The sequence below is a fragment of the Cinclus cinclus genome, chromosome 2, assembly GCF_963662255.1.
Source record: "Cinclus cinclus chromosome 2, bCinCin1.1, whole genome shotgun sequence".
Lineage (NCBI taxonomy): Eukaryota > Metazoa > Chordata > Aves > Passeriformes > Cinclidae > Cinclus > Cinclus cinclus.
The window spans coordinates 32,879,315-32,893,497 of NC_085047.1; the positions used below are offsets into that span (position 1 = coordinate 32,879,315).

At 41.9% G+C, this 14,183-nt stretch overlaps 1 protein-coding gene across 3 annotated transcripts; it reads left to right on the plus strand.

Moving 5' to 3' along the window:
- Nucleotides 1-248: 248 nt before the first annotated feature.
- AQP11 (aquaporin 11) lies at nucleotides 249-13,633 on the plus strand. Of its 3 annotated transcripts, none has more exons than XM_062487462.1 (3): nucleotides 249-1,278; nucleotides 5,297-5,413; nucleotides 12,252-13,633. In XM_062487462.1, exons 1-3 carry the CDS (start codon nucleotides 684-686, stop codon nucleotides 12,302-12,304), a joined length of 765 nt encoding a protein of 254 aa, XP_062343446.1. In that variant the 5' UTR covers nucleotides 249-683; the 3' UTR covers nucleotides 12,305-13,633. The 3 variants fall into 3 exon arrangements, with proteins under 3 accessions (XP_062343446.1, XP_062343445.1, XP_062343444.1); XM_062487461.1 differs by lacking the exon at nucleotides 12,252-13,633 and having other exon boundaries at nucleotides 249-528; nucleotides 634-1,278; nucleotides 5,297-6,672; XM_062487460.1 differs by lacking the exon at nucleotides 12,252-13,633 and having other exon boundaries at nucleotides 5,297-6,672.
- Nucleotides 13,634-14,183: the final 550 nt, after the last annotated feature.

Sequence of the window (14,183 nt, forward strand, 5' to 3'; positions counted from 1 at the left end):
CTCTCTCTCTCTCCCTCTCTGTCTCTCGAGCTGACTGCAGACCACGGGGCGAGGGCCGTGTCCGGCGGTGCCGGTGCCGGTGCCGGTGCCGGTGCCGGTGCCGGGGTCGGCCCGCTCACCGCCCGCGCCCTCACGCCCCGCCCGCATGCGCGGTGCCGCAGCGCCCGCCGGAGGGGGCGGCGCGGCCGAGCCCGTGCCCGGCTCCGCGCTGGGGCTGGAAGCGTTCCCGCAGTCGCGGACGCACCGCAACGCCGATCCCGCCGGGCAGATCGGCTCCCCTCCTGCACCCCCGCGGCCGGGAGCCGAGGCCCTCCCTCCCCTCCCTGTCCTCCGGCAGGTTGAGGGGACGAGGGAGCCCGGTCCGTGCCGCGGCGGAGGGGCTGAGGGGACAGCAGAGCCCCCTTGCCCCCGCTGCCCTCCCCGTGCTTTTCCACCGCGGGGAGAGAACTTCCCTGTCCTAACCCGTGCCCTGGCAGGAAGCGGGATCCCCCTGCCCTCGCCCCTGCCCTTTGCTCCGCCGGGCGGAGGGTGAGTCAGGCTCCTCGCCTGAGTTCGGGAACAGAGGCTGGTTCCTGCCGCCAAGGGGAAGCGGGGGCATTTTCCCTCCCTCTCCTGCTTTCTTTCTCCCCGCAGGTGGTGGGGCAGGACCCTCGGCGAGCCCTCGGGCCTGTGAAGCTCCGGGCATGGCTGTCGGTGGGGTCGGGAGCTCCCTGCTGCTGATGTCCGGCGTCGTGGTGACCGTGGGGCTGTGCCGGAGGCTGGCCCGGCGCCGGCTGCGCTCCCGCCCGCTCCTCTTCGCTTTCTTTGTGGAGATGTTCAGCACCTTCCAGATCTGCGCCTGCACGAACGAGCTCAGCCTGCTCGGCAACGTGGAGCCGAAGCCGCACACCGCCCTCACCCTCACCTACGGCTTCACCGTCCTGCACGGCCTGACCCTCGCCGGCAGCGCATGCAATCCCTGCGGGACCCTGCAGCCCATGTGGGGCGGCGGGACATCGCTCAGGATGGGGGGACTCAAGATCGCCGCTCAGTTCGTGGCTGCACTGCTCGCCAGAGCGTTCATGCACTTTATCTGGAGTCTGGAGATGGTAGAGCCACATCTCGGAGCGCTCTCACAGGGCTGCAGCAGCCCCATGCAGACTACAGAGATGCAGGCGTTCTGCATAGAACTGCTCTTTTCTGTCGTTTTCCAGCTGGCCGTCCTGCGAGCCGAAAGTGTTAATCCCAAATACAGAGTGCATTTGATTGCTCTTCTCATCACCATGCTGGTGTATGCAGGTTAGTCTTTTTTTAATTCTTCTGTTCCTGCAATGAAGTTGTAATGGAAGAGGTTTTTAACTGTTTTCTTATAAGTGTTAAGATGCAAAATACTTTTTCTTAAGCTACACTTTCCTTGATGATTTCTTTATGTATCGTCCTACGTATGCAAAGTTCATTTGGCGTTTATATAAAGTTTGCCTGGTTGCATTCCAGGCAGGTAGGGGGTTAAGAGTGAAATGAGTTACGCAGTTAAAGTGATGTCAGGTCTGCAAGTACATATGGCTAAGTGTTAAATATCTCAGTGAAGAATTGTTTCATAATCCAACTATTTATACAGCGTGAGAGATTTCATACTATGTGCTCTGATTACTAAATGACATTGGGAGATTCTGGCTGCATCAGGAGAAAGTGCTGATTGTGCAGCAGCAGGGTACAGACTAGTAATATGGAAGCTCTGCATTTAAATACTGCATAATTCATATCAGTGCAGTTTATTTAACTAGTTCCTTAAATCAGAAGCGGGAATAGTTATTTGTGGAATGCATACAGAAATAATACCTCATGAGACCAAATGTAAAAATGGGGGGAAAAAAATAGGTGCCTGTTTTACTAGAACCTCCCTCGTCTGTAATACCTTGAGTGTCTGTATCCCTGCCTTTCGCTACCTGATTGTCACCTGTGCATCCTCTCTGGACGAGTGGGAAGGGAGAGGTGAGGGGAGTCAGTCTGAACTTCTTTCTTCTGACTGTTGATGTTCCCTTTTTTCCCCACCGAAGTGGGGACAAAAGCCCTGCAGGGAGTCCTTCTCCTACTGGCAAGATTAGGTAGCTTGGAGAGGTGAAAAATATGATTACAGAACTCTTGCTGTTGCTACTGCTCCCACCACAGAAAAAGTAATCTAGGGAATTAGCAAATCCCTTTGAGAGAGGGAGATCTCTTACCTGCAAACATCCGGGATGTTGTCATTGATGCCTTGTCCTAAAGGTTTAGCTGTATTAATGCTATTTAACATAATAGCACCTAGAACAGTATACAGTCACATTTTCAGATGTAGCAGTGTAAAAATCTTTACTCAATAACTTTAGCTGAAATTAGCTAATACCTAAAAGATAAAAGTCAACGGAGAATTTTGAGAATCAATTTAGCAATCTGAACTACTTTCTAAAAGCAGAAGCAAGGTGTCAGTGCATTTGAGGACATGAAATATATTTCTGAGCTGCTTGGTGGAAGTGTAGCCAAATATCCTCCTCCCTCTTCTACAAGCACAGAAATCTGGATTCCTGATTCCTAACATTCTTCTCCTGCTTAGCAAACAGTCATATAAAATAATACGTGTCACATTGTCTTTCTTTTAGCTAATCCATACAAAGAAATCCCCCCCCCCCCCAGTGTCACTGGCCAGGTTCCTATCTTTTTCTAGCAGGAAAAGGCTGTGTGCCACATGAAGGCTGAGTGTACCAAGTGCCCTTCTGTGCCATAAAGTTTGGCTTGCTGGGACTCTCCAGTGCAATCAATCTGCACATACTTCTAGGGAAACTCAGGCCTCTTTTGTGTCGTGTGCACAACACTGTGTGCTGCCTGGACATTATTCTTTGCATTTCTTTTAAACTACAGTCTACTTGTTTACTATAAAAATATATAGGTATTCAGATCCTGTCATAGCTGAGGCAGTAACGAGGAGCCTGGTAAGTGGCCATGGACAGATGATGTCTGCTGCACATATCCCATATATCCTGTGGATCTCCTGGCATAGCCCTAACCGTGTCTGTCCCACCTCTGCTTCTTACAGGCAGTAGGGAGAGTCACTTGTAAGTCAGGTGTCACAAATAGTGGCCTCCAGCAGGGTGAGTTCTCATCTGCAGGATGTGATGACAGACAGATGCATAATTTAGCTGGCCTGGATCATTCTCAGGAAATCTTCTGCACCTCTTTGTTTACTGTTTATAGGTCTGCCATGCACCTTTCTCCAACAAATAACATCAGCTTATACAGTATTTTCAAAATTACAAGCTGTTACTTTCGTTTTTCTTATACTTTTTCATATTTAAAAATATTTGGATTGCTTTTTACATTTAGCCCTACACAAACCAATTTTTTATAGTAGTGCTGTACTGTACACAAAAGCTCCAATACTGCTTCACTCTTTTTTCTACTAAATAAAGACCAGAAAAACCCCAACACTATGTCTTTACATATTAACCTTAAAAATGATTCATTAGCTAAGTATGCAGACCATGTACGAGATGGTAAAGAATATTTTTGTATAATACCTTTGGGAAACTACTTATTTAGGGGTTAAAAATACACCTTCTCAGGGCTTTTTCATTTACAGACAAGTTAAGTCAGACTCATATGAAATTGGTTAGATTTTTCTGAGCCTAACAAGGTACAAAGGACATACATATTTTTAATTCTCAAGTTTCTTCCTAATTTTGGTTTTGCCTGTAATAAAGGCAAAAAGGTAAAATTTCTCATGCACTGTGTCACATTACTTCCCCTTTTAAAGTTTTGTGCACGCTCCATCAGAGATTACACTTCTTCTGCCATAAAATAATTTGTCTTTTCTGGTACACAGACTGAGGTGTTAAATAAATAATTTTAAGATTATAGTAGTGCCCCTGGTCTATGGTTGATATTCCAGTAGTTATTAGTAATGAATATTGAAGAAATACAGCAGTCAAAACTCTGTCTAATGCTTAATGTTCATCAACTGCATCCTGAGAGTGGAATTCTACTTTCAACTGTGTGCTTGTGGATATAAAAGCAGAAGCAGTGGAGTCATAAATAGATTAAAGCAAAATAAATTATTGTAGCTGGGCTTCCTGGCAACCGTGGACATTGCTAATATGTCAGTGTGCAGAAAAACAGACTGCACAGTAAATCTGACTTATTCTTGAGAACAAGTGTAAAACCACAGTAAACTGAGTAGGCAAACAAATATTAAAATTTTCTTAAACTGTAGTAACAGTAGAAGAAATAAGAAGGAGAATATAGGAAGAGAAATACAGAAGAAGAGAATGACAAAGACTTTACTAAAACTTTGGATAAATGATGGCACTGTCAAAGCAAATGAGGATTACAGCAGCAGGGTATTTGTACAAAGGGTGGGTTCAAAGCTCACACCAGCTTATTTGGGGAGAAGTCAAGAATAATCTGTAAGGAGTTCTACAGATGCAATTATAGAATATTTTATGGGAATGGGTTAATAGATGAAACAGGTATGGGGTAGTAAGCAACTGAAAGTACAGGAAGGAATATAGGTAATTTAGCTATGAGTAATGCTTTTTCTGCAGAATTGCAATGAGAGGAAAAACATATGTCAGAACTAAACACACTTAGCTCCAGGTTCATCTGCAGTGTAATTACAATTTTAGTCCCCAGTGTAATGTGTTTGAATCTTGTTATTTGGAAAATGTTTAGGCAACTTCATTTACATCTGAAATCAGAGGCAAGGAAAGATGTTTGGCTTCCTTCTACAAGGCAGTGGAGTGGCACTTGCTTTCATTATCTTTGAACAACATACAGAGTTTTCCCACAGTTCTTACACCATGTGAAAATCTTAGCATTCTGTACCTTGGTATAATAATATCAGTATTCTTATAAGAAAGTATAGAGGTCAGCTTGGCAAAACACTACTTGACAGTTTTTTTATCTTGCATATATATTTCACAAGGCTGTAATGTAATGACTTATGTAATTTCTGTCTCCTCTAAAATCATGATACTGAAATAGCTTCTAGCTTTATCAATAGAAACATTCAGCATTAGCCAGACCTATCTCTTTAAAGAATATTTGCTCGAAAGAGATAAAGGAAGTTGTAGCTCATCCTTCACACATTCTACAGCCTTTGAGAAAACAGTTAAACTGTTTACTGTGTCATCTGGTGAATAACTTCAGAAGAGTTTTACCTGTTCAAACTGTTTTTGCTAATACATTTTATTGCAGGGTGTAGATTTCTTGTAGTATGGTGCATTTGAATTTAAAGTGAATATTAAGAAATATAGTTTGATTTCATGCTGTTTACATCTTATTGCAGGTGGAAACCTCACAGGAGCAATATTTAACCCGGCACTGGCTTTTTCATTACATGCAGATTGTTTCTATGACAAATTTTTGAGTTACTCACTAGTATATTGGATAGCACCATGCTTAGGTAAGTTCTTGATACTTTATGTGTTTGAGAAAGTGTTATTTAGTACATGGTTCATAAATCAGGAAATAAATGTTCTTTATTTGAGAGTGCTTGATTTTTGGGTTCCGTAAATCCAGAAAATAGTAAATTATAATGTATGTGTTGAAGTAATTCAGAATTATGGTTTCATTTTGCAAATGCAGGCTGCGTATTTTAAACTTTTTTTGTAATGCTCTGTGTAGAGTCCCTGCAGCACTATTTAGTGAATTATAGAATCATTTGGATTGGGAAGGATCTTAAAAGATCATGTGGTCTTTACCTGAAATTAAATACCAGTCAGATTAACTTAAAAAAGAGAAGCATACTGGTTACCACACAGTGCCTGTCTTGTTTTGTGACAGTTTACAAAAACACAGGGATGAGAATTTTTTTTTTTTTAAACCTACCCACAGGTATTGGGACAAGTGCCTTAAATATGCTTTCTCAATTACCACTTTTATGATATCAAATCTTTTATCCCCATAGTGTCTAAACTTTGCAGTTCTCATTCTGTGTTTTCCCCCTAGTCACTGTTGGACATGGTCTGCTCTTAGTTTAAGAATAAGAAGTGTTAGCAACTAGTTTTTTTCCTAACTTAAATTATGGTGTTAATTTGGAAGGTATTGACTTTGACTGCTAGCTGTGTGCAGATAAAAATGCTCCATGTGATACTTGTGTTGTTTGTTTACAGTCAGACCCTACAAATCTTGAGCTTTCTGCTTAGGGTATATAAAGAAGCAGTCTGCTAATCCTGAGTTCTTTCATGACTGTTAATCCTGTTAGAAGATACAACCATGATGAAGGCACAACAGGATGTAAAATATACACAGGAAACACTGGAAAGGGCTCCTGTTATGACCAAAAACTTCCTTTTTTTGAGTTCATGTTTGTGCATGTTCTACTTGCCTTGGCTCTCAGTCAGCTGAAAACAAAGACAGCACTTTAACCCTAACTAAAATTCACTTTAATCTTGTTGAAATTAGATCTCTAAACAGGATGACTAAACAATAGAGTAAGCTTGATAACTGTTCAAAGAGTAGTTAGTAAAATGTTAATACAATGTAGGCAAAGCTGATCAGCATTGGTCAGGTTCTGACAGACCACATCATATTTCTTACAGTTCAGCTTTAGCTTTCATTAACTGATTTCAACCTCATAACCATTTAAAGACTTTCCAGGCTGTAAGTATGTGGGATTTAATCCTTTGGCAAATGACTGAAAGAAATGAGAGGCATTCTGAAGCCCCATGTTCTACTTATATGCCAAGATGTGTCCTGCAGAAGAGCTCTGCAGAAAACCTCCAGCTGATTTTTGATGTAAAAAAATCAACATTTTTAATTGAAACGGACCCATGACTTGAGGAACTTAGAATGTGATTAGGGAGCAGTGTTACATTTTTATGAAAATTCATAAACAGTGGTTTGTCATTAGTTAACATCTAGAATATACATACAGAATACACTGAATGCTGTCTCTTGATTTACGAGGGAAAGGAACTCCTCCAGACTGAGCAGTTGCAAAGGTGTGAATACTCAGGACACATCACTGTGTCACTACTGTAGCCAACATTTAGTGACAGATCTCAGCTCTGTGGATCACCTGTAGGACTGAGTAATCTATTGGTGATAAAAATATCTCATTACAGAACCAGGATCTTTCATGTATACATTTAAGAGACTTTATAAATTAAGAATTCTAAACAAATACAGTGTCTGAGGCTGAAGTATAGAGGAGATTGCTGTATTTGAAAACTGAATTGATGAATACACAAGTGCAGATCTACAAATCTTAACATGAAGTGATTTTTTTCTGACTCTTTTGAAAATAAGATAATAATAATAGGAATACAAATTTTTTCTTTCATGATTGGACAAAATTATGAGGCATCTAGGAAAATGACCTGTTATGATGATAAATTCTTGTGGAAAGAACCTCTAAGGAGAATCATGAAAGATGGTGAAGGCAGGGATATTTTAAATTCAATTGTAAAAATTACTTTCAGAATCCACATGTCAGCAGAAATGCTGTTTCAGACTTCCTAGAAACTGGCAGAGTCACAGTGATATGTTAATCTGATGTCTTACTTCTTCTAGCATCAGCCTCTAGATGGTTAAATTACTTTGTTCTTACTCTGGGAAACCCTTTCAGAAGGGTTTTCTTGTGTTTTGCTGTAATAACTACCTCACAGTTGAGCCATGGACCAACATATCATGAAACTTAAAATTGCCAGTACAAAGTGCAATATATTCTCATTTATGGCTGTAGCAAAAATCCATGAGGGCAAGGATATGGACAGTGTTCAGTATATAACTGAGTCCTGATCTGGCTGTACACACATTGTTCACAATGTTGTTAGAAAGGGTACTTGGAAGAAAAAGAAGATTGATTATCACCTTTACAAGACAAGGATGAAATGGAAGTTTTCTTTTAAGATCAGCAAATTTACTGGTGGTTTATGGTCTTTCAGAAATTTAATCTTGAAACTGTAGTTAATTACTCATTTGTCAAAATGGCTTCACCGATGTTCTGTGAAGGTTATTCTCCAGCAGCATTAAACTCTGGATTCCTGCAATAATCATAGATGCCAGCAAGTGTTTGTAACTTAGCACAGGCAGGCTTAAGTTCTGCACTGTGAACATAGACTCAGTAAGCACCAGTGGAACAAAGATGGTTTCTGTTTTACTGCCAAAGGAATTCATGTTAGTTGTCCAGGCATGATTATACCATCAGTAATGATGGGGACTGAGATAATGCTGCTCTTTCAGTTACCAGGGTGATGGCAGCTACAAATGGAAGAGTTGGTGACAAGATACTCATGAGGTCAATAGAATTAAATGCTCTTTCCTGGACAGGTGCTACCTCAGCATATCATAGAATTGTATTGCAGAGTGAAGGACATTAAAGACCATCCAGTTCCAACCCCCCTGCTAGGGGCAGGGACACATTCCAGTAGACCAAAATGCTTAAAGCCATCCACCCTGGCCTAGCCTCCTGCTACGTTTCTGACATCATAAAACTAGAATCGAGGCCCCTTCCTTTAGATCCATTTTACTAGAAAGACTAATACTATTCCTTAGAAAATAAGTGCCACAACAGCCACTTAGCAGTAGATGTAAATGGAGGAGGTAAGCAAGGGAGAAGGCAACAGGTGAGACTTTGACCTTTCTGCTCGGAGGAGAGGCTATTCTGAGGCTGTCAGCAAGTTCAGAACACTTAAGCAAAGAAACAAGAATTCCAAGTCCATGTGCAGTGAAGTGTTCAGTATCTCAGGGACTTCCAAGCAAAGGGGGTTTTCAACAAACAACTGGAAAACAAACCTCTCCTATTCCCAGACCCCAGTCCTCATAGGGGTTTTCAGCTCTACAGACATCACCTGACAGAGTGAAAACTCTTATGCAATGAGTGGGTGCAATCCATGAAGTTCCTAGTAACTGTCAGTAATTGTGTCTAATCCAAATACTAAAGGGCCAGTGAGGGGCGATGCTGAACAGGACCTGCCTACAGAGAAGAATGGGTCCTGAGAATGTGGCCACTTGGGTTGTAGTTCTCACAAGAGTTCAGGATGCAGAGGAAGACTGGGAAGGTAAATAGCAAAGCTGTCCAGACTTTGGACTCAAAACAAAATTCTGCTTATTTAAGGAACTGCTGTCAGTAGTAATTCCTTTGGAAGCTGCTATAAATGGGAAAAGGTGATTTTTAGAAAAAGCTCATGAGAGCTCAGTAATAGATTTAGATTTGCAGAAGGAATCTGTCATATAGTGTTAGACTGGGAATTTCGACAAAAAGGCCTTTCCTTGCTGGCTAGACAAAGAACTTCCCTACAACAAAGGAGAACGTGTAAGAAGTTGAAACTGGGACAGGCAGCAAAGGAGGAGTATAAGAGCTTTGTACAGGCACTTGGAAACAAAGTCAGGAAGGTTAGAGCTCAGCTGGAACTAAGAGCAGGGACATGCAGAGTTACAAATATACTAATTACAAAAATAGTCCAGAGAAAATGCAGGTCAGTCGATGGAGGGGGGATACAACCTAGTGATGGAAGGCATGGAAAAGCCTGAGGTACCACTCAGTCTTCCCAAGCAAAATTTGCTCCCAAACCTCTGTGTAAATCAGCAAGGTTTTGGAAAGGAAGCAATAAATAAGGAACAATAAATAGGAACAATATATGTGATTGTGAATCCATAGACTCTAGTGGGATTCACCTAGAAATGGAGTTGGCCAGTGTTGGAATCATCCTTCATTTATGAGAAGTTACAGCAACTGGAGGAGGTTCCTGCTGATGGGAAATGTGCTAATGCCATGCCTGCTTTTGAGAAGGAGAGAAGCCAGGGAACTATAAGCCAGTTGTTCTCACTTCAGTCAGTGGGAAGATGGTGCAGTCTTGGAATCCATTTCCAACCATGTAAACAACACAGAGATAAACACAGGAACAGTCAGCACAGGCTTGGTGAGGGTAATCCACGCTTGACCAGCTTGGTTGCCTTCTGCAATGAATGCATATGGGAATGAGGAAGGAGCAAGGATGTAGTGTACCATCACTTCAGTAAGGCTTTTGGTATCAGCTCCCACAGCATTCTTGCTTCAAAGTGGGGATGCACAAAAAGACTGTTAGATGGAATAAAGACTGGCTAAAGCATTGACCTCAAACTGTCACAATCAATGGGTTGACATCTGGCTGGTGGCCAATACCATGCAGAGTATGCTGGTGTCAGTACTGAGTTCATACTCCCCAGTATGTTTACCAGTGAATTGAAGTTTGTTCACAACAGTTTGGTCCCTCTGCTTGACAAAGCACATGATTCAGCAGTTTGGGATTCAGCAGCACATCTGCAGAGGAATTTCCACAGGCTGCAGAGGTGGGCTGAGACCAACAACATGAGGTTCAACAAAACTAAGTGTTGGGTCCTACGCTTTGGCCACAACAACCCCATGCAGGGCTGCAGGCTGGGGTCAGAGTGGTTTGAAAGTGGCCCTGCAGAAAAGGACCTAGGGGCACTGGTTGACAGCAGCTGAACTTAAGCCAGTTATGCCTAGGTGGCCAGGAAGGTCAGTGGCACCTGATCTGTATCAACAGTAGTGTGGCCAGCAGGACCAGGGCAGGGACTGTACTCAGCTGTACTCAGCACTGGTGAGGCCACACCTCAAATGCTGTGTCCAGTTCTGGACCCCTCAGTTCAGCAAGGACACTGAGGTGCTAGAGCACATCCAGAGAAGGCCAACAGAGCTGGTGAAGGGTCTGGACCACAAGTCCTGTGAGGAGTGGCTGAGGGAGCTGGGGTTGTTTAACCTGGAGAAGAGGCTCAAGGGAGGACTCTGTTACTCTCCACAAATGCCTGAAGAGAGGCTGCAGCTGGGGTAGAGGAGGTGTCAGTCTCTTCTCCCAGGCAGCCAGAGATGGGATGAGAAGACACAGGCATAAGCTGTGCCAGGGGAAGGTTAGGCTGGACATTAGGAAGAATTTTTTCATCGAAAGCATGATTAGATATTGGAAGGATCTGCCCAGGGAGATGGTGGAGTCACTGTTCCTGGAGGTGTTTAGGGAAAGACTCTATGTGGCACTCAGCGTCACAATCTATTGCCATGGTGGTGTTCGGTCACAGGTTGGACTCAGTGACCTCAGAGGTGTATTCCAAATAAATTGATTCTGTGATTATTGCCTCCTTCTACTCAATGCCTGTGAGGTGACATCTGGAACATGGGTGGTTTGGAGTCCCCCAGTTGAAGAGCAATGTGTCAAAAAAGAGGATCCAGGCAGTGGAGGACCACAAAGACAATGAAGGGTCCAGAGTACCTGATCTAAGAGGGCAAGCTGAGGGAACCAGACTTATTTAGGCTGCAAAAATAAGATGAAAGAGTGTTTTAAGCATGTTTAAGTGTTTCAAGCAGTATTTCAAGAGTAGTTACAAGAGATTGACCATTCTTTTTGGCAACAAGTAACAGCAAGGCCACAAACGGGGGCATGGGAAGTTCAGCTTAGGCTACTGGAAAACATTCAGGAGGAAGGGTGCAGCAATATTGAAATTAGTTTCCTGGAGAAATGCTAATCTCCAGCATGAGGGTTTTTGGGACTCAGCCAGGGATAGTCTCACTGACCCATCCAGCATAGGCAAAGTCCTGCACTGAGTGGCAGACTGGACTAAACAGAATCCCTTTCAATAAGCTTTTTTTTTTGTGATCTAAGAAGTTTCATAAATACAGTCTTACATGTGGGCAGCACCATCAAGCTGGATCCTCTTCATCTCTGAAAGAATAACCTTTTTTTCCTGCAGTAAAAAAGGTTGTAATAAGCTGTATTTGGATGTCCTTTGGATTTAGGGTCCCCTTTCAACTTGAGATAGAAGTTTATGAGAGTCATACACTATTTCTAACATTACCATAATAAACCCTATATGAGAATGATCTTCAAAAAAAGCCCACTGTCCTATACCCACTTGGCAGCACCTAAAAATCACGCGGTTATCAAAACAGATACAGTTTACAAACTCAGGTGAGGGATGGAAGTTAAGATGCTGGTTCAGTCATTTATACATTTAGCTACAAAGAAAGGAGCCCTGATCAGGAAGGTGCTGGTGTTGGATTCAGCTAGCCAAACTCTGCCTCTGGCTCAGCTTACATAGATCAAAGCATTAACCACACTAAGGAAAACAAGACTATTAACTCACAAGGAGCACTTGCATGGCCTGTTGAAGCTTCCTTTGCAAAATGTACTGCTGTATTGTGTTAGACACTCAGATATTTAAACATACTGTTTATTTTCCATAGCAGCACTGTGTCTTCTCAAACACATTTAAATAAAGGTCCTTTCTGTAACTTCTCATTTCAGGTACAATACTTGTGGCTTTTATATGGGACGAACTCTTTCCTCGGTTGTCTTGAGACATCAAATCCTGAAATTTGGAAGCACTACATTAAAAAATATTTTCAACATCTGCAGACATAAAGCTTTCAGAGAACTGCTGACAGACTTCCGTGCCACCTTTATGCTGTATTTTCAGATTTCACGTTTGAAATACTTGACTCACCACTTTGTATTAAGATAATTATTTTGTAAATGTATATTGGGGTTTTGGGAATATCTGCCACCATTTTCAGTTAAGCCATAGGAATGTGAAGGACTGTTAAAACACAAACTTTGTCACTTTAGCCGTAAGTGCCATTTGCTGACCTTTATTAGCATGCAAAACTAATTTCAGAGAAATACCCCATCCTTTCAAGGTTTGATTTTATTGGATTTCTTCCCACTGAAGGCACCTGCAAAAAGGGAGCTCAAGTTTTCTTATATTGACATCATCATATTCCTACTTGCCATATACCTACCTCTGAGAGGAAGAAAGGCTACACTTCACCCTAGAAGAGTCCCCACAGCTCTCTTCTAGAGGCATCCTACACCAAAATTAAAATGATTACAATGTATGACCAACAATTTTAATAATACCTGAGTGCAGGTAAGTAACCCCTCACTTCCTTCCAGGAAGGCTCTGTTCCATCCTGTCCCATTGGAGATTATTGAATGTTTACCTTGGTTGGAAAAAGCAGTAATAAAATACCATAAAATTCTGTAGACACACACACCAAATGGCATTTTAGGCAAAACCCTCTACTTTTTATCAGCAATTACTTCTGCCTCTTCACATAGACACAGTATATAGGGATGAATCATGCAGTACTCCAGTTTGTCCTTGATTTTATGTAGCTCTTCTTTAAAAAAAACAAATCAATCTGCAATGCAGGAGAATAAATAACAGAGATAAAACCTAGAGGAAAGCTACATACACAAGCATAACCTTTTATAGCCTCAGCTGAGGCAAATACCACTGATGGATACTACCCTCTGAAGCTCTGTTTCTAGCACAAGGTTTCTTCTAGCTGCAGCATAATTTTTAAACATGCCAAAATATACTTCTCAAATTTAAGAGTAAATTCAGTTTTTCTTTTTATCATTACTTGGTTTGAAAGGAGAGATGTTTAACAAATTCTACAAAGATCTCAGTATAATATTAATATCCCTTGCTTCATCATCCAAGTTACCTTACCAACCACATTTTGAGAGAAAGGGAATCAGATGGGGGGGGTTTTCACAGTAAACTGATGAAGTCTTTAACAACTACTATTGTCAACTATTTTCTGCAAGAGTTTGGGAAGCAAGTATTTCCATGTAATTTCTTCCTAGTTGCAATAAAATCTTTTCTCGTTTTATTTTCCCAAGGTACCTGTAAGATTATACTGCAAAATTAAATCAACTGTATGAATGTGATTTACATACAAGAGTCCTATCCATGACCCTGTTACTAATAATAAAAAAATTAGCCTGCTAATATGCTGAGGAGAACTAGAACTTCTGGGTTATCATTCAGCAGCTCTTCGACCGTAGGGTGAGTAGATCTACCCAAGGAAACTTGTCCTTGTTAAAACTCTCCATGGCAAGGACCACACACCAGCACACTGAGCCTGAAAAGATGTGATCCTCTGATAAAAATACGTATTTTTATACCTTGTTCTGCTTCTAAAACAGATCCTTTTGGGGGTTTCTACCTCCTTTTCTTGCTTTACTGCTTTCTATCTCTCTTACCTCCTTTTGAAGTGATCCATACCTAATAACTTTCCCCTCCACTTTTCCACCTCATTTCTTACAGAAACAAGTCTTTCAAAATCTGCATGATTTGATGTCTCCTCTGAAGCCATGGAGCCCACAGGATAAAGGTCTCAAAAACAAACCTCAAAGAGCATAAAAGTGGACAAAGAAAAGAGAAAACAG